The 22,018-nt window shown below is 38.4% G+C and overlaps 1 protein-coding gene across 1 annotated transcript in view; it reads right to left on the bottom strand.

Annotated features, from left to right (window-relative positions):
• LOC105843003 (C3 and PZP-like alpha-2-macroglobulin domain-containing protein 8) overlaps positions 1-22,018 on the bottom strand; it is a 287,401-nt gene that overhangs the window by 41,715 nt on the left and 223,668 nt on the right. The window contains exons 10-12 of the mRNA XM_038011434.2: positions 12,689-12,806; positions 6,978-7,117; positions 5,144-5,335 (exon numbers count right to left, since the gene is read on the bottom strand). Of these exons, the coding sequence (XP_037867362.1) occupies positions 5,144-5,335; positions 6,978-7,117; positions 12,689-12,806 (450 nt within the window). The remainder of the gene's footprint in view (positions 1-5,143; positions 5,336-6,977; positions 7,118-12,688; positions 12,807-22,018) is intronic.

The following is a 22,018-nucleotide window of genomic DNA, read 5'->3' as shown; positions in this document are numbered from 1 at the left end:
GAATATCTATTTTGAAAACCATTATTGAGATTTTCAGTTCGTATCATTTTTATTGCGTATGGAGAACTTAAAAGGAGCTGACGTACCACCTATTATTAAGTGATTGTTGGAGCTCAAATGCTGCCACCATCCTTGTGACATGAGCTCGAAATTTCAATTGGATTGGCAGAAGGGGGCGAGACAGTACACACCTAAGGCTTATAACGTGGCGTATTGTAAAGCATTGTACCACCAATAAATACTTAATTAACAAATTTCTGCGTGCTTAATTTTATTAGCAAGAGGTACGTCTTTCTTCCTCGTATTTCGACCACCAGTAAAAATATATTGACAATTGTGGTATACTCATATAGTACTCAGGATATGCTTAATGCTATTCTTGGGTGAATCCTTGGGGACATAATTTTTATATAGGATATTATTATTTGTTGACATTAGACAGCGATATTTACTCTATGAAATCTATGTTTTCTACTCAATATCGGAAAGGTCTTGATCTTTTAATATTAAGTATTATCTTAAAAAAAAAACCTTCGTTGCTTAGGATGACTTTTAGTGACGGATCAATGTCTCTGCTTATTCTGGCCTTCTAAGCAACTTCCTCACTTAGTATCCTATTTATCAAACCCTGCCCAACCTAACTATTTTTTTATTGCTATTTTTTTATAACCCACCTGGTGGCCCTGCTCACAGCCAACCTGGTGTTAACTGATTACTGGAGCCCATAGAAATCTACAACATAAATGCGCCACCCACTGTGAGATATAAGTTCTTAGGGCTCGGTATAGTTACAACGGCTGTACCATCCTTCAAATCGAAACGCATTACTGCTTTACGGCAGAAATAGGCGCGGTGGTGGTACCTACCCGTGCGGACTCACAAGAGGTCCTACCATCAGTAAGTAAATTCGTGTTTTAACTACTGATTTACAATTGTCCGAGTCGTTCCTCTTGTTTCTGGCGTTCATAGCACAGGATACTATCTCAGTTGCGGTCCGTTAAATATACTGCATTGCAAGTTCGTACGCGCGTATTCTATCTATTTTAGACCCAAAGCAAACTCATTTGTGTCAAGTGAAACAGCCGCCGTAAGAAACTCTTCATCTGTTAACAAATGTTAGTTAACTTTCAGACTTTAGCCGTAACTTTTGTTTTTTTATTTTTTATATTGCATAGATGGGTGGACAAGCTCACAGCCCATATAGCAAAATAGGCAGGGTGGTGTTACCTACCCGTGTGGACTCACAAGAGATCCTGCCACCAGTAGGAACTGAAGTATTTGAAGCTTGTATATACACTGGTTCGATGCGTCTGTCTATAGTCTTTGAAGTTCACTGTTCGACCATTCGAGCGATCTATTACCGTGGTACGTGGTATTCACGCAGTGACGTCATACAATTCCATTTGCAGATACATTTATCTTGTTCCACATTAGTTTATGTTCAAGACCTTTGAGCGGTGACGTTATGGGTATAAAAATGAACACGACGTCTATACTAATATTATAAAGAGGAATGATTTGTTTGTTTGTTTGTATTGAATAGACTCCGAAACTACTGAACCGATTTGAAAAATTCTTTCACTGTTTGGAAGCTACACTATTCCCGAGTGACATAAGCTATAATGTTTTTTGAAAAAAATCAGGGATCCTTACTAAAACACCAATAACGTAACCCAAGATGTAAAAAAATACCTAAAATATTCTTTACATCACATGCCCTGCGAAAACTATTGATGATAGAATAAAATAATGTACTACGACTTTGTAGAACACATTATTATTTACAAAAAAAGTCCAGACAGCATATGTATAACTATTATAGTTATGCCGTAATAAGTGTTCTTTTATTTAAAAAAATAAAACAACCTCAAATAACGTTGAATTTTTTGTTAAAAACCCGAGCGGAGCCGGAGCGGGCCGCTAGTCTATAATAAAACTATTATTAAAGAATTCCGGCTATATTATGATTGCAACAATTCTACACCAATTGCATGGATGGATTGGATCACCCGCTATCTTTATGTTAACAAGAAAAAAGTCTCACCGAAAAACTACGACAGCCATAAAAAGTTGCAAATCATTTCAAATCACCGTGTGCGAACGAATTAATTAACTACAAATATACTATTTTTATACATTAATTATGAAACACACATTTATCGACTTCACATATTATGTTTAAATTAGTGATAAAGACAACAGCTGTTTCGATAGCTAGGCTATTTATTATTACTAATGGCCCCGCAGTAGTCGAGATTCGACAATAATTAATTGAAATTATAAGTTTAAACATTATTATGGTTCTATTGTCAAACACTATTATATTTCGATAATATAATCACAGTATTCGCCAAAACTGCACTATAGATCAATAATATTAAATACCAACAATATTAATCTATTTTCAATTCGACCACAGACTTTAAACAATGACAAAAGTTTCCCAATTGACAATAAACAAAGAGTATATTTTTATGTATGTGTTGTGTTAAATACATGGTAGTGTGTGTAATGTTTTCTTTATTGATTTAAAGTATCTTTTGTGCAAAAAAATATTAGCATTGTGCACTCCTTCTCTATGTTCTCTATAAGTGTGGGAAATTTCGTACTCCTCAGTCCGCGCAATTTTCGTAAAAAGGGATACAAAGTTTTTGCTTCACGTATTAATATATAGATTGTAGTAAATGCGGTTAGTTCGATTTATTGAAATTTGCATTTCCGCGTTCTAGACCTTTTATGCTCTAGTTTCATTACGCAAGAACATTTGTCATGGCTAGACGCAGCCGTAACTTATGTCGTGTGACAACCGCATCAGCAGATTCTGAATTTATGCGAACCGGCTTTCCTGGTAATCTTAGTTTGTTTGATCCTGCGGGACTAGCATCTGTGGCTTTGGCTTTATTTTTGACTTTTACTACTATTACTGTGGGAATTGCTTTACTATTTCTTTTTAATTATTTTTAATGCTTTATTTCAGTTTTTTTTTTTTTTAAAACCATAACATTTTGTTAGTAATAATTACTTATAATCTATGTTAGTAACTTAAAAAATCTAACACATAACTATCATTATATACATTTTATACCATTATATATTTTTTTTTTCTCCTTCCAAGTGCCTACTGCAAAGGCTATTGATCAGCAGTCCCTCGATCTTGCTCGATATGATTCTCAAAAGACTGTTGCCACTGTCACGAGCTCATAATTTTGTAATAAGCTATCATAATGGCTACTTATATTGTCGGATATATATTTATAGTGGTATATATCAGCTTGTTGGACAACGAAAGTGGCGGATGAAAGGCGTTTGCATGCAGCAGAGATGCGAATGTTGCGATGGATGTGTGGAGTAACGAGAATGTATAGAATACGGAATGAATATGTTAGAGGAAGTCTGAAAGTGGCACCTGTGACAGAGAAGCTGAGGCGTGCACGTTTGGGATGGTATGGACATGTGATGAGACGAAATGAAAATGAGGTTGTTAAGAGAGTGTTAACTATGAATGTGGAAGGATTTAGAGGAAGAGGTAGACCTAAGAAGAAATGGATGGATTGTGTGAAAGACGATATGGGTAGGAGGGGAGTGAGCGAAGAAATGGTATATGATAGAAGAGTATGGAAGGAGAAAACATGTTGCGCCGACCCCAGGTGACTGGGAGAAGGGCAGGATAAAAAAATATGTATACCTATATATATATATATATTTATACATAAACATATATACCGCTTAGCACCAAGAGCGTTATAACCTCGTACACCCGAGTTACAAAGTTTCATGAGGTCTTCTTCTTAATGTTTTATTTTTTTATTGCTTAAATGGGTGGATGAGCTCACAGACCACCTGGTGTTAAGTGGTTACTGGAGCCCATAGACATCTACGACGTAAATGCGCCACCCATCTTGAGATATAAGTTCTAAGGTCTCAAGTATAGTTACAACGGCTGCCCCACCTTTGAAACCGAAACGCATTACTTCTTCACGGCAGAAATAGGCAGGGTGGTGGTACCTACCCGCGCGGACTCATAAGAGGTCCTACCCCCAGTATAATTAATAATTTGCGTTATCTTTCATGACCGATGACCTACCTCGGCTACATCTAAATCCAAATTAGAGTTAAGCATCTAACATTTAAATTAATTTTTCTGATGTTACGTAGAACCGAATTTAAAAAAAATTAGATAATCGAAATCCTTTTTGGAACTCTTACATCAAAATTAAAGAGTACATACATACAGTTAAGAATCTTAACTTAAGATCATCTTTAAAATCAATTAAAACTCCCTCTATATTTCTTGCCTAATCAAGTAATTCTGTGTAAAGACGTTTCCAAGTTGCTTAACTTCATTCCCTTATTAATTTTATGGTAATTACGCTATAACTTGTACTTGTAGAGAATGTATATTGAATTTCCTTACGTTAAACATTCGAAGCAGATTTCAAGAAACTTCTTTCTTCGTTTAACTGATATTGTCTATTAATGCTACATCCTTGGAAGCTATGTTCTTGTTTTAGTGGAAACACGTATGGTCAAGTTTCAAGTAAACTCTATCTTTATTTGCCTTTCTAAATAAACGATCAAACCGCCAAACCAATTTAAACTTAAACTAAAGTTTTTGTTTTTGTATTAATGGGGGCAGCGGAACTCACATTTTTAGGTCTATGGGCTCTGGAAATCTTTCAATAAGTCGGCGTCAAAATCATTTTTTTTTCTACCTAAATTGATAGCCTTGACAGGCTATTTCAGCGTAACCTTAACTAATAGGTGAGCTCACGGGGCTCAAACCGGAGTGATGCTAACACTGACCCTAGCAAGAGCAGTGCTTCGCAGAATCTACCACCGGATCGGAAACGCGACCCACTGATAAGATCCGGCCAGAAGCTCAATGGGCTGTGCCTATGGGTTAATTCGCTCGTCGAGCCCTTCATCGCAAGCGACGGGTTCGACAAGGACGGTGGCCGGTGTTTGTGGTACCTAAAAGCACTGTTAATGGATCGGGAGGATCCGTAATGACGTGTTTTGGGGCAAAATCACAGCTCTTACCAGCAATTCATCAAATGTGTTCGAGAACTCATTGTCAATTCTCGTGCCTATAGTCTTTGATAATCCGTAACATAAAACTCGTAATACTGTTTATAGGACTTACGTATAATTGAAGCACTTCCACATCCAGAGCCTGTCGTGACTTGCGGGAGGTACCAATTGAGCTGGCGCACACGGAGCTGGTGCGGTTCTCTGTCTGTACAGAACTCCTCCTCCGCAGGTCCCACCACCAACGAACAGAGAAACCCCAGCCGACACGAATTCCGGGCCCGGTTGATCTTCGTGGTCGGTGCTCCTAATATTTACAAATGGGATCTGTTAATGATGCGCTAAAAATATATTATTGGCTTTATGTTGTAAATTAAATACTAGCTGTAAAGTCCGGATACCTTTTGTTGTTACTATCAACAGTTAGCTAACAATCATTCGTTTGCTCTAATAACTCGGCCCAACCACTTCGTACGTCAATGTTTTATACCAGAACTCATCTTCCTTATCCTATCCATCCTATCCTGTTCATCCTCCTTAGATGTAAGAAAAACAACTGCACTATTTTCAACTCATTCAAAATTAGGTACGGCTGAGAATAAATGAAATTGTTTCATGTACAATTGAAAATACTGTTGAATAATAAATCTGTCCTTTATTTCTTTAAAAATCTCACACCGTTCAATAGTTGTAGTATCCTGTTTTATTGCTACTGATTGGTTGTATTATATTACCGTGTCAATAATTTTGTAAATATACGTCTAGTTCAACCAAATATAATTAGAATCTTAAGTAACACATGTAATAGTATGATTGCAATAGATAATAATCAACATATTAAGTAGGTATCTTGTTGAAATATAAAATCAAAAGATATGAAAATAAAATTCAAAACACAGACATAAATACAAGAACAAACAAAGCGGCAACGTTATCCGAAATGAAAATATGAAATGAAAAGTTAAACAAACATTCTGTACAAGGACTGAAGGACTGAACAAACAAAAAGCAAATTATTCATATAGCTTCGATAAAGCGACAAATTCACACGCGTCCAACGTTTAGACAGATGAGAAGGCTGCGAGTGTCCCCAGTGAGTTTTGTTCGACGGATCCAGTGAAAGATGAATTCTACGACATAATCCAGACTCGGTGATCAGGAAGCGATTCGGAAAACAAGGGTCGATTTTGTGGAAATAAACGACGGTCATCGGATTCTCGGATGAGTTGACGCTTTTTTTAAGCTATAGACTTTATAGGTACAATCAAAAATGTTAATAGAACTATTATAAGACACAAACTGTCTAACTGATGATAAAATAAATCAATTTTCTTGGAAGGTCGTAAAAGATTAAAGCAACTATAAGATCATTTGATACTGTTCTATAATAAGCACCTAGAAAATACTGACGAGCAGGTAAGCTTTAACGGAAAATAGGTTTTATTAAGGTTCGTTACAGGAAACCAATTGGCGCAAAGCTTAATGAAGGATGGGCATACGAATTGCCGGATGAAAGTATCAGAGAGAATTAATTATATTAAGAATGAATTGGTTTATTGATAGCGAAACTACTTATGTATACGTCAAATTTTCCATTTTGATCTCTTAAATGACAAATAATTAATATCTTAACCGAACCTAATAATTCGAGTAACTTGCATCTATGCTTAAGCTATTCAAATGAGTCATTGATAAATTGTATACCCCAATGATAGGTTACAGACTTTTGCTTTGAACATGCTTTTTTCTGTATAGTTCGTACCAACTTGAAACTAATTTTCAGTGAAGTATTAACTATTCATTATGAAGACTAGTAAATAGGGTTTTTTTTTTCAAGAAGCTTTTCAAGTATAAAGCAACATAATTTCGAAAGAAATTGCTGACGGTCTTAATGAAGAATTGAAAGATATCACAGACATTTAACAATAGAAGCATTTAAGTGTACTTACGTTTGATGAGGATCAAATCGTGTATCGGGAGGAGTCCGAGCACCGATCAGGCACATTGTTGAATCTGGGGGAGCTAGAACTCGAAGTTGTAATACAGCTCTGGGATACCACCATCTTCTTTCTTCGACTGCCACTGCCACCTGAAAGAAGAGTCTCTGAGTACGGGCAGAACGAGCTTGGTGGGACTGATTGTTTTTTTTTTAAGTTTTTTATTGCATTGCTGAGTCGACGGCGCGGTTTTTTTTCCCTACCTAAGCTGATAGCCTTGAGAGGCTATTTCAGCGTAACCTTAACTAGTAGGTGAGCTCACGGGGCTCAAACCGAAGTGATGCTAACACTGGCCCTAGCAAGAGCAATGCTTCGCAGAATCTACCACCGGATCGGAAACGCGACCCACTGAGAAGATCCGGCGAGAAATTCAGTGGGCTGTGTCCATGGGTTAATTCGCTCGTCGAGCCCTTCGTCGCAAGCGACGGGTTCGACGAGGACGGTGACCGGTCGGCGCGGAACTAAAGCAGTTTTCGTTAAATATGAATAGTACTTTGTCTAGTATTTCGGTTTGTTTTCTAGTGCAGAAATTCGCTCAAAATTCGTTCGAAATTCGTGGCAAAAATACCTAGAATTTAATAAATAATAACATTATTTTAATATAACTAGTCAGGTTATAAGTTATGTCACACAGTAAAAACTTTTCCTTTAGAATGCTGGCCACAAAAAAGTTTATTGAATTAGAATTCCGAATTGTTTATGAAAATAAAAATGTATTACTTTTAGAATTTTACTCATTTTTAAATATGGAGTGGACGCTCAAAGAAGACCGTGTTGCAGTTATTGCGTTGCATTGTTGCGGTTACGCGCCAATTCAAATTTTTAACATACTGAAAAATTTGAATATAACCAAAAGATTCGTTTATCGTACCATCAAACGATACAATGAAGACTCTAGTGTAGACGACAGGTCAAGAAGTGGTCGCCCTCGGTCTGTTAGGACTCCAGCAGTGATAAAAGCCGTGAAGGCGCGAATTCAAAGAAATCCCTAACGTAAGCAGAAACTGTTGGCCCTTCGGATGGAGTTAAGCAGAACCACGGTGAAAAGGGTGTTAAATGAAGACTTAGGGCTTCGGGCATATCGAAGAAAAACAGGACATCGTTTGAATGCTCGTCTAATGGACCTGAGACTGAAGAGATGCCGCGCTTTGTCGAAGCGGTACGCGGGAAAAAAATATCGGGAAATTCTTTTTTCGGATGAAAAAATTTTTACCGTAGAAGAGAGCTACAACAAACAAAATGATAAGGTGTACGCACACAGTAGTGAAGAAGCGAGCAACCGTATTCCGCGTATCCAACGAGGTCATTTTCCATCCTGGCTCATGGTATGGTTGGGATTTTCTTATTGGGGCTTAACAGAGGTACATTTTTGTGAGAAAGGTGTAAAAACGAATGCAGTTGTGTATCAAAATACAGTCCTGACGAACCTTGTGGAACCTGTTTCTCATACCATGTTCAATAACAGGCACTGGGCATTCCAACAAGATTCGGCGCCAGCTCAGAGAGCGAAGAGCACACAAGACTGGCTGGCGGCGCATGAAATCGACTTCATCCGGCACGAAGACTGACCCTCCTCCAGTCCAGATTTGAATCCGTTAGATTACAAGATATGGCAACACTTGGAGGAAAAGACGTGCTCAAAGCCTCATCCCAATTTGGAGTCACTCAAGACATCCTTGATTAAGGCAGCCGCCGATATTGACATGGACCTCGTTCGTGCTGCGATAGACGACTGGCCGCGCAGATTGAAGGCCTGTATTCAAAATCACGGAGGTCATTTTGAATAAAATTTAGTGTCATAAGAATCTATGTTTTGTTAAGTTCATTTTGGTATATGAATGGTTACATAATGAATAAACTTGTTCCAATTATTTTACATTAAACATGTGACAGAATTTATGACTTGACTAGGTATATAATCATAATATAAAATCAAAGAATATAAAGTTAAAGCTAATTATCTAAAATGATTATTGCACAATTTCAACAATTACATGATCATTTCAATTTGACAATCGCTTCTATTTAGACTACATAACGAAGTTATGTTGAGGCAATTATCTTGTCTAGAATATGGTTATTGGGTACAACAAGCCGGGATAAAACCGATTTGGGATACAATCAACCGAATTACAACGTTCTTAATTGCACCCTTTAACCGACAATGAATTGCCTTTCATTAGTGTTCGTTGATTAAACGCAGCGACTCTGATGAAGCAGGGTGTAATCTTTAAAAGTTTGTGGCAGTGAAATCTGATAATATTAAATACTAGATTTTAAAAATAATTAGAAAATATCCACAACTAAAGTACAAATACAAAAAATCTAGATTTAGTTTGGCTAAAAACAGCTTTCTTGAATTTTGTTTTTCAAATGGTAAATACAAAACTTCGATTATTGATAGAAAATAATGTGGATGTAATTATCCAATCGAACTAAATTAAAAACTTATTTATACAATTGTTAACATGACAATCAATCTATAATGATCATTGCTAGATACATAATCGGACTTATCGTGACGTGTTGATAGCTTTGGGAGGCTATATCAGCTTCTCCTTGACGTGTAGGGGAGCTCATGGGGCTCAAACCGGATGTGTTGCTAACACTGGCCCTAGCAAGAGCAGTGCTTTGCAGAGCCTACCACTGGATCGGAAACGCGAACCACTCAGAAGATCCGGCGAGAAACTCAGTGGGTTGTATCTATGGGCTAATTCACTAGCCGAGCCCTTCGTCGCAAGCAACGGGTTCGACGAGGACGGTGACCGGTGCTTGTCGTACCTAAAAGCACCGTTAATGGATCTGGAGGATCCGAAATGACGTGTTTTGGGCGACGTCGACTGATTTCCATTCGGTCCGCAGGATCGAGAATGTAGTTACCTGCGGTCACGATGAGAGGGTTTTCGTGTCGTGCCGCTTTCTCGAAATGGCGCACTGATGCCGTAATGACGTGAATGAAGATGTACCATTAAGGCCACATTTATTACTTTTAAAAGGGCCGAGCGTTAATTGGAAGAGCCCAATCATTACAATACTTGTCGTTCCGGAACACCTTTTAGGAAGCCAGGAGCTGAAGCTATTAAGGCTAATTAAAATGGAGGTGCCTATTAATTTTCTTTTCCACGACGGTATTATTAATATTTTCTCTACAGAATATTTCCTATATAATTCGAAAGCGTCTGGGAATTGTAATTTATGGAAAGGATACTGTGTTCCGCAATCTCGAAGCCGAATCTCGATCCTTTGTCAGACCGAAAGATTACTTGAAAACTGATTTCGTGCTGGAGATATCGAATTCGGTTTAGGGGACGAAGTTTAGTGTGAATTACAAATGAATGTCGAAAAGTTCATAATCGATTTTTTGTTTAAAATGAAACGAATTGTTTCCATATCTATCGCAATATCCACGGAATATGATCGGGTTTAGGTTTACGAACAAATCACTTTTCGCTTTGTCCACCATTATTGTCAAGGTCTCGTTAATAGATTGTCGACGAACACAAATTTAGATATCAACTAGAACATGATAATATCAAAGGTATATTATTGAATAATAATGAGCTCAAAGTATTGAAATTAATGAATTTATTGTAATCAAGCGGCCCGCTCCGGCTCCGCTCGGGTCTTTAACAAAAATTTCAACGACGTTGTGTTATTTAAAAAAATAAAAGAACACTTATTGCGGCATAACTGTAATAGTTAGACATATGCTGTCGCGACACTTTTTGTAAATAATAATGTGTTCTACAAAGTCGTAGTACATCATTTTATTCTAACATCAATCGTTTTCGTAGGGCATGCTATGTAAAGAATATTTTAGGTAAGTTTTTTACACTTTGGGTTATATTATTGGAGTTTTAGTAAGGATCCCAATTTTTTTTAAAAAAGATTATAGTCTATGTCACTAGCTTCCAAACAATGAAAGATTTTTTAAATCAGTTCAGTAGTTTCGGAGCCTATTCAATACAAACAAACAAACAAATCTTTTCTCTTTATAATACCTATAGAAGTATAGATAAAATATTTGTTTTCGAACCAAAAATAATAAGCTGAGATATGTGCCACTACATATGGATGTCACTTGCATGTCGCACTGCCTTTGTTTGGATAGTTGGAACATTCCCGTCAATTAACAAAACGGCTCGTGCAGGACTTTTCATTATAATGGTTCATGTTGGTGAAAATGTCACAGTAAAACTTTAAAATTTTACTATCGGATTTACGGGTGGTGTTAATTTAGACGGTGTTGAAGTATCGATGTGTTTGATTCATTAATAAACTGATTTAAATAATAATATGTAAATAACATTATTTGTTTTGTTACTCTCGATTTTTAGATTGGATTGTTTGGATTGCTACTCTGTAATTATAAAAATAATATTAAAGAATAACAAGAGCAAATTAGAAATTAAAGATGCATCTAAAAATAAAGGTAATATAAAGATAATAGTTATAGCCATTAAACGGAAACAGTACGAAATTTTAAACGACGAAAATTTACTTGATATTTCCTCAGGAATTGACATTTTTTAATAGTCAATTTAATTTAAAACTACTACTGTGTTAATAATAAACAAGTAATACACAAATTTACTGGTACATGTAACAAATACATACAAACTAGGTTTTCGAACAAGCCTCGTGTCATAACAAAAATTTGTGAACCGTACAACATACTATTTTGATAGCCCCATTGTCAATTAACAGTAGTCGATTATGTTGTGGCGACTCACTTACCCGCCACTACTTGGGCAGCCGCCTTACAATTTGACAAAGTCCACTATTAGACAATCTATATCTATACTAATATTATAAAGAGGAAAGATTTGTTTGTTTGTTTGTTTCGAATAGGCTCCGAAACTATTGGACCGATTTGAAAAATTCTTTTTCCATTAGAAGCCGACATTGTCCCTAATGAACATAGGCTACTTTTTTTAAATTTTTATTTTTTTTATTTTTATGGTTTCATGTGTGTTTTAATGTTTCCGAAGCGAAGCGAGGGCGGGTCGCTAGTCATCTATTATTGTTGTTCAACACTTCGGCAATCTTGAAAACTGCGGGCAGTACATATCGATATTCGCTGTGCTACCTATCGTTCGTTTCAGTGCTATACTACTCCTATATGTTAATTCTTTATGGTACCACTCTTGTTATAGTTTGTTTGTGTACATACTTATCTACAATAAATTATTTAAAGCAGTACATATTCATACTCTCTGGGTAAACCATCCTTCGTGTCAGCGCCTACCTTATACAGTTAGAAGCAGAACTACTACAACTGCATCTGCAATGTCATATCAATTAAATGACAGCGAATACTTGATATCATTCAAAATTTGGAATTGCAGATGTCAAACTCGATGATATCCAAGGGCTACTTCGTGAATCAGCTGTGAAAGTTTTTTTTTGTTATTGCTTAGATGGGTGGACGAGCTCACAGCCCACCTGGTGTTTAGTGGTTACTGGAGCCCATAGACATTTGCAACGTAAATGCGCCACCCACCTTGATATATAAGTTCTAAGGTCTAGTTAAAACGGCTGCCCCACCCTTCAAACCGAAACGAATTCTTATCTATCTTACAGAATTTGTAAGCTCACGATAGTGCAAAGACATTTGCCTAAAAGACTTATTGATTTCCTCGGTAATTAATTCAATCACTTACTTCCTTGTGAAGGAGGCGGACATGGAAACTGGCCACGTCGCTGACTGGTTCACCAGCCTCGGTGACGTAATAAACGAGGAGAGAACTCATCGGCGCCATGTCTGCTGTTACCGGGAAACTGTGAATAATAAAACCGTGTTACGCATTTGTACAATATTTGTTATTTGGTCGCCGGCTGTTGTTGCATATATATCGTATTCTCGCATTAAAACTGTATATAATCTCAAAACTTACTAATTTTACAGGAGAGTGTTTAAAGGTTTAACATGTGATATCTATATATAAGTTGCTGTTCGTTAGTCTCACTGAAACTCGAGAACGGCTGGACCGATTTGGCTAATTTTGGTCTTGAATTATTTGTGAAAGTCCAGAGAAGGTTTAAAAGATAGATAAATATGAAAATGCTCGGAATTAAATAAAAATAACAATTTTGTTTTTTCTTTGATGTGTCCCCCGTCGGAAGGATTCCTTTTGCTTGTTTTAAGTTTATATTATACAAAAGTTTAGGTATTTTATTTATCAATAGAGGCATTACGAAGTCTGCCGGGTCAGCTAGTTTTTAATAGTAATCATCTTTGCAACATTAATATTTTCTTTCTTACTAGTTATAATACATTATCTGTCTTTTAAAGTAAAATAAAATGATGTATTAATTTTGTTAACAGTAGTCAAAACATAGGTAAACTAATACATAAAATCTAAAAATAAACTACGCTCTTTTGACAGTATTTATGAGAAAAATACCGGTGATACCAAACGATTCCGCATATTAACTCAATTTCGAATATTTTTGGAAATTGTACACTTTTAATGCGAAAAGGCGATATGTCCTGAATATTTTAAAATGGAAATAAACGGCTACTAGCAAGCAAGCTAGTTTTTCTATTACACCAAAAATGAGCGACTACCCCCTTGTGAAGAGAGTTATTGGTGACGTCAGCAGGCATGACGTCATGCTTTTTGAAAAACAACCAGAGATTCGGTCCTCAGTCATATTATTATATGCTATGACCAAATGAATAACAAAAGGAATATAGTATATGGCTTCAATATAATACAGGATGGTCATGAAAACTCATGCAGGATATCAATGCATCCGCAGAATACGAACTTAGTGGCTTCGAAAAGTTTTAATGATCTTTGTAATCGATTTGTATTTAGATATACTGATCGTTATTATGCCTCGATGAAGAATACGGTAAGAAATGACGTCATTAATTTCTCTCGGTGAAATAAATTTTGGAAGCACCCACTTTCATGATGAATTATTATGGCAGATAAAATGGTACCCCGTTCTTTTCGTGTTTTATAGCGTTTTCCTTGTTTCGTCCGTTGAATAAAACATTTGCGTATGTTTATTTAGGTATCTGATGAGGTCTTCCGGGTGCCGCTTAGATAAATTTGTTTTTTTTTTTAAATATATTTTGTAAAATGAAAAAGCGGTTTTTATGGCATCACGTCTTATTATGTATCGTTTTTTTTTTTTTTGTTTTTTGTTTCGGAGATATGGAACTAGGAAGTTTTGGATATAAATTAACGAATCTATATATTACTACGTGAAGAAAAAACTTTGTACCCCTTTTCACGAAAATTGCGCGGACGGAGGAGTATGACACACTTATAGAAAATATAGAGAAGGAGTGGAGAATTCTAATATTTTTTAACAATTATACATATTAATACATTAAATCAATAAAAAAAATATTACACACACTACCATGTATTTGACACACACGCATAATTATACAGACGCATTTATATATATATTCCTTTGTTTATTATTAAAGTCTGTGGTCACATTCAGAATAGATTAATATTGTTTGTCTTCAGCATTATTTGTATATAGTGTAGCCTTGGCGAAATTTGTTATTATAGAGGTCTTTTTTTTTTCCACAGGAAAAAATCGCCGGATCCCCACACGCGCGGCAGGTGGGGTATGTGGGAGTTGGACCTCACTAAAAACTCCTGCCGCTCACAACCGGCACCCTACCTCGGACCAGGCCGGAGCCCAGTCGGGGCTATTGAGACGGCGGGACAGGGTTGACGCAGAGCACATTACATCCATCCCACCGTCCCACGGACGACCGGCGGCCGCCAGCGACACGACCACCGGTTCCCTTCCCCCAGAGCGGTCGGGGGAACGCGGTCTACCATCACCCGGTTTCCTACTGTGGGTGAGCGTGCAAAGCACGCCACCCCACGTCTGGGTCTCTCCCCGCACAAAACGGGTGGGACCCCTAGCTCTTAGGGGGCCAGGTCACGGATACGACCCCAGTCCCGACCCCCTGCTCGGCGGCGGCGGGTTTCTGCGTAGTGAGGAGAGCCTTACCTCACTCGCCCCGCCGCCTCCTTCTGCGAGATGGTGCACTTGCAGAAGTCGAGCATAGCCTTCCACGACTCATCGATGCCACGACGCCAGGCAGCGACAAGTCAGGTCCTATCTTTGCGACCAGGACACGGCGCTGCTCCTCCCAAGCGGAGCAGACAGCGAGCGTATACTCCGCCGTGTCCAGGTCGTGTCCACAATGGTGACACCTCGTCGTCGGCTCAGCCCCTATCCGGCGCAGGTACTTCCCGAAGCATCCGTGCCCGGTCAGCACCTGCACCAGACGAAAGGTGAGACGTCCTTCGTCACGATTCACCCAGTCATCAAAGACTGGGTAAACCGCCTCGACGGTCCGTAGCCCCCACGTGGGGTTGGCCAATCGCCTCGACCACGACTCGAGCACGGACCGCCGAGAATGGGCCTTCCGCGCCCGCAGCTCACTTTCGGGGAGACGCGCCACGCCCCGAGCACGAAGCTCGCTGCGCCACCATTATAGAGGTCTACGGTAGCCTTGACAATAGACCCTTAATAATTTTCGGACTTAAAATTTAAATTAATTGTAGTCGAATTTCGACTACCGGGTGACTAGACTAGTATTATGAATGTCGCATCTAAATCATGTGTTTATCGCACTAAGAGTATTTAAAACACTGCTCTGTTTATGAAATGACTCGTAAGCATAACGTTGACTCAGTCTAGGCTACTTACTTAAAAATACAAATTCAATTTCCTTCACAATTAAAAGAGCTAGTACCGCATAATAATATGTCAAGAATGAGACATAAAAAACCTGTAGACATATGTGTAGGATAAATTTTATTGCACTCTGTACTGGTGGTAGGACCTCTTGTGAGTCCGCGCGGGTAGGTACCACCGCCCTGCCTATTTCTGCCGTGAAGCAGTAATGCGTTTCGGTTTGAAGGGTAGGGCAGCCGTTGTAACTATACTGAGATCTTAGAACTTATATCTCAAGGTGGGTGGCGCATTTACGTTGTACCAGGTGGGCTGTGAGTCCACCCAACTAAGCAATAAAAAAATATCAAAGTAATAAATATATATAATTATAATAAAATAATCAATAAAGCACGAACTATATACTAAAATATAAAAAAAAAACCCCACAATCAAAAACAGTTATATTCACGTGAATCACATTAGTAATGTCATCATTAAAGATAAGATAAGATATCAACGTTTCGCTACCTCGTTAACACTTCCGACGGAGTATTATCGAGCATAGAGCCCGTTAATGCCCATTTGTCATTTGAACTCTTAAGTGTCAGTTTGGCCAACAATCTCCAACTAAGGCAATCTATTGTGACAAGATTAGGCAACATTATTCAATCTCTCTCGGGAGCATCAAGAAGTTATCCTATTACCGGTCATCGGACGGACGAAATAGTTCAGTTGGTTCCTTCACGCTATGACATGTCCTTCTTCAAACGAGGCTTGCGGATAGTACTTAATGGTAGGCAGCGGTTTAGCTCTGCCCCTGGCATTACGGACGGCCATGAGTGACGGTGACCACTTACCATCAGGTGGGCCATATGCTCGTCTGCCTACAAAGACAATAAAAAAAACTAGGAAGTAAGTCACAACCAATATGACGTTTTTCTGGACTTGTATTTAGTGCTTGCGGTTTTTTTTTTTGCTTGGTTGGGTGGACGTGCTAACAGCCCACCTGATGTTAAGTGGTTACTGGAGCCAATAGACATCTACAACGTAGACGCGCCACCCACCTTGAGATACAAGTTCTAAAGTCTCAGTATAGTTACAACGGCTACTACACCCTTCAAACTGAAACGCATTAGTGCTTCACGGCAGAAATAGGCGGGGTGGTGGTACCTACCTGTGCGGACTCACAAGTGGTCCTACCACCAGTAAACATTAGTTAAACATTCCACGTTGAATGACACTTCGTAGCAGAAGCATGAAGAAGGAAATGTTAGCGGCAGAGAGATTCTTCCAATTAATCACTGATCGTTTAATACGTGTGTATGTAACTGCATGGCCAGACTCATATTTGGTGTTGGGGCGTCTGGATGGTTTTGATTTGTAATTAGGTCAGATAGATATGTAGTCTTGTTATTCTTCTTTTTTTATTACCCTTGTAGGCAGACGAGCATACGGCCCACCTGATGGTGAGTGGTTACCGTCGCCCATGGACTTCAGCAATGCCAGGTTAATTCCGCTTAATACTCTCCACAAGCCTCGTTTGAAGAAGGACATGTCATAGCGCTCGGGAAACACTGTGGAGGGGAGCTCATTCCATAGCCGGATGGTACGTGGCAATAAAGATCTCTGGAAACGCACTGTGGATGACCGCAGTGGCTCCAGGTACTATGGATGAACTCTACTCCGGTGGCGGGCGGATTCTGTTAATATAAAAGACTAAATCTATCGCTTTAAATGGATCCATCTCAGAAACTGTTTAAATCTAATCTAAAGTTATATAAAGTTTGTTAAAATATTTATTCAGTTCAAAACTTCAATATCTACGAATCAAATATTGAGATTTCGAAGAGCTCGGGAAATTCCAACCTGTTATTGTATATTTCTTGATATGTATAACAAATATAACATGAATAAATACGGAGACGCGATATTTATGATTTGAAAGAAAATTGTATATTATTTAAAACGTTTATGTTTATAATTAAAGGTGTTGTTAGCATTAACAGTTCGATGTTTTAAATTGAACATCAATTTTGTTTACTCCATTGAAAAATAGCTAAAGAAGTTTTTTTGTTATGATATTTTATCCAAACTTTAAACTTTATGTACACTGCATACGTGTGTTAGAGTTGCTTAGCAAATTTTTTTTTATTGCTACCTAAGCTGGTAGCCTTGGGAGGCTATTCTAGCGTAACCTTAACTAGTAGGTGAGCTCACGGGGCTCAAACCTGACGACATTGCTAACACGAACCCTAGCAAGAGTCGTGCTTCGCAGAATCTACCACCGGATCGGAAACGCGACCCACTGAGAAGATCCGGCGAGAAACTCACTGGGCTGTGTCTGAGAGTTAATTTACTCGTCGAGCCCTTCGTCGCAAGCAACGGGTTCGACGAGAACGGTGATCGGTGCTTGAGGTAACTAAAAGCACCGTTAGTGGATCGGGAGGATCCGAGATGACGTGTTTTGGGCGACGTCGACGTCGACTGCTTTCCATTTTTTCCGCAGGATCGGGAATGTAGTTTCCGGCGGCCACGATGAGGGGTTCTCGTGTCGTGCCGCTTTATCGAAGTGGCGTGCTTAGCAATAAAAATGGTGATATTAATATCAAATACTTTACTTCATACATTGTAATATTGCAAGAGAACAATTCGCGATTATAGAAAGAAGTTCATAAACATCACAACGTGAACCACCCACCTTGATACAAGGCCTCGAAGTTACATTTGTATGCATAAAGGATTTATGTGAAATTCCTCAAATCGGAACGCGCGGTTGCTTCGCTATGGATAATGCTCAAACAAAATAGTCGATAAGAAAACAAAAAAATACGTCATATTTGTTTTGAGAAAACGAAATAAAACAAAAATGACAGGTTAGAGGGTTCAATTATTATTAAAACCAACGGGACTAAGGGTTGGTATTTTTTTTGATACATTATTCGTGTTCCAAGTACTTATTTATTTCACTTTCGGATTTTTTCAAGACATTTCTAAGTAGTTATTAAAACTTATATTTCTATTTCGTTTAATCCTCGCGTTTTTTATTGTCTTTAATTATTTTCGACGATTAAAATACTTTATGTAGTAAGTAAAAAGTATTTTTAATCATTTTGAAGTGTCACGGCTTTTTTTTTTTTTTTCCACAGGAGAAAATCGCCGGATCCCCACCCGCCGTGCGGGTGGGGTATGTGGGAGTTGAACCTCACTAAAAACTCCTGCCGCTCACAGCCGGCGCCCTACCCCGGACCGGGTGGGAACCCAGTCGGAGCTATTGAGACGGCGGGACAGGGTTTACGCAGAGCATATTACATCCATCCCGCCGTCCCCCAGACGCCGGACCGGCGGCCGCCAGCGACACGACCGCCGGTTCCCTCGGTCGACGGGCCAAGAGCCCGTATTGATGGCGCCGCGCTACACCTTCCCCCGGAGCGGTCGGGGGAACGCGGCTTACCACGCTGCCCCACGCCTAGGCTCCTTCCCGCACAAAACGGGTGGAGCCCGAAGCTCTTAGGGGGCCGGGTTACGGACGAGACCCCAGTCCCGACCCCCTGCTCGGCGGCGGCGGATTTCTGCGTAGTGAGGAGAGCTTTGCCTCACTCGCCCCGCCGCCTCCTTCTGCGAGATGGTGCACTCGCAGAAGTCGAGCATAGCCTTCCAGGAAGTGTCACGGCCTAGATTAAGTCGGTGCATTTGTATCGCGAGGGATTTGAATAGTTTTAGACCGGAATAAGCAGGTGTTTCAAATTATTTCTTCTGTGAGTATTTTTTACAAGAAATTTTATAATCTCACATATTTAATACGTTACAGTATCTACAGGAAATTGTTCACAAATTTTCGTGACATAATTTACTAAGACTCAAAGTTTACCACATTTTGAATTCCTCTATAAAATATCTTATTTTGAAAACGTGAGAACGTAATAGATTCACATAATCCACAAATCCTTTGCGCTGACCAGGGGCCAAACAGAAACAAAAATGCCATCCTTCACGCGTTTTGCTGACAGACCCGACTATTTTTTATCACTTGACAAAGGGATAAATAAAAGGATTTACAAAAAGGCAAAAGAGGCGCAATCAAAATAAACAGCGCAGAAAAATTCCAGCGTTGCAAAAAACACGACTTTAGCAGGTCCTGATCTGATAAAAAAGCGTAGTATAATCTGCCCCGGGTCGGCTGACAAGGCAGGTGATGAATAGGCCCCCGGGGCTCCCCGACTTCCCACATCTTGTGAGTTATGTCTGTTTTATTAAAGAGCCTATGAGGGCTTTGCATGGAAACCTAGAGGTCAGATTGTGTTTACTCGGAAGTTATGGTCATTACAAAATTTTTTTTTAGTAATTTATGTTGAAAAACCAACCACCAAAATTACGTACCGTACCTTTCTTAGTGCATAAATCTTAATAATCAAAATGCTTATAAAATAGTAGTGAAATCCTTTTTGTCTAACAGTTTGTTATGACTCACTTTCAGGTGTTATTAAACAAGTCTTCTTTATTATGTAACAGGAATATTTTCATCAGCACAATAAAAAGATAGTAGTAGTTAATAAAAAGTCTTCATGACGTACTTCAAAAATTTTGTTTGATCTTGCTGATGCATGAATCTTAGATGTGTCTCTTGAAAGACAAACTGTGTTTCTAAAAGCTAGAAAGTTCTATTTTGATTATTAATATATGATAGGGTTGATTCTGCGAAACTGATTTTAAAAATTGCATTCTCAGCTATTCTATCATTGAATTACTTTGGTTAATCACAGATTGACTTAACCTATTGAACACACATAAAATAATACTAAAATTGTATATACTAGAGGTCCCGCAGTAGTCGAAATTCGACTATAACTAATTGGAATTGTAAGTTTGTACACTATTATGATTGTTTTTTTATACTTCTATAATCACAAATTTCGCCAAGACTACCCTATAAAAAATATTAACAAAGACAAACAATATTTAATCTATTCTCAATTTGACAACATACGTCAAGAACAAAAGTTTGACAATAAATAGTATGCATGCGTGTGTGCGTCAAATACATGGTATGTAGTGTGTGTAATGTTTTCTTTATTGATTTAATGTATCTTTTATGAATTATTTAAAAAAAAATGTAGCATTGTGCACTTCTTCTCTATATTCTCTATAAGTGTGGAAAATTTCATACTCCTCCGTCCGCACAATTTACGTAAAAAGGGATACAAAGTTTTTGCTTCACGTATTAATATATAGATATCTGTTGATATAAACGCAAATTGTTTCGTAACAGGATGCGACCTACGCGACACTAACGAATAGGTCGCCGAGGCATGACATTGATCGTTTGAGCGTCGTTGTACAACGAGCCTTATTAATTGAAAATCTATATACGGCTTTACGGCGCGGCGTGTCGGCAAACAGACCGTATTGGATTTTTAGTAGTTGTTACAACCGTAAATATGTGATATACGGAATCTTTCGTGTATTATAAATTGTCTATTTTATTTTGTTATATTTTAATGTTTTTTTTTATAATTCTAAAGTTTTACTACACAAAAGTAAAAAAGGGAAATCAGTTACAAAAGAGAATGTAGCAAAATCATATCGTAACTCTTTCACACGCCAGTACTCTAATGGCGGTAATGTTCGTCATTATCTGAATAAAGGTTTCTTCTAACTTAGTCATTTTGTAGAGATTTGCGTAGGAACATTTTTTATTGAATTTTATCGCGTATTATATATGGAACTTATGAACTCAGGCTCCCATTGATTGCAATAGCCATAGAAGCCCATAGACATCCTGAAATTAACGCAATCACTTTGAACCATAGAACTTTTTTGAGTTAACGGCCGTGTAGACTTGAAACTCGACCTCACAACTGGGCATCGCACCGCCAATATCACTCACCTTGAGACATGAGGTCAAAGTTCCAATCTTGAAACTGAAACACATAACTGCATCGTAGTAAAAATAGACAGAATTTTTGGTGTAATAAAAATCAAGCTAGCAAAAGTTTTAATTTCCGTAATTACTGCCTATTCTACCTTGAAGCAGTAATGCGTTTCGGTTTGAAAGACGGAGCAGCCGTTGTACTGAGAAACTCATGTTTTAAGTTGGGTGGCGACATGTACGTTTTAGATGTCTGTTGGCTCTAGCAACCACATTCCACCAGGCAAGTCATGACCTCGTCCACCCATTTAAGCAATAAAAAAAATACGCTAGTATAATACAGAGAGAATGGCCCATTCCCCGGTAAATCCCTTAATCGTCTTTTACGACAGCAGTCCCCTTTGTACTTTTGACTTTCATCAAAAACAAATGCTGTGTATCACATAGCTGTTCCAAACAGCAG

This window comes from Bombyx mori, chromosome 6, assembly GCF_030269925.1.
Source record: "Bombyx mori chromosome 6, ASM3026992v2".
Classification (NCBI taxonomy): Eukaryota; Metazoa; Arthropoda; class Insecta; order Lepidoptera; family Bombycidae; genus Bombyx; species Bombyx mori.
The sequence above is the reverse complement of the archived record's forward strand: the minus strand, read 5'-3'. Positions and strand labels throughout refer to the sequence as shown.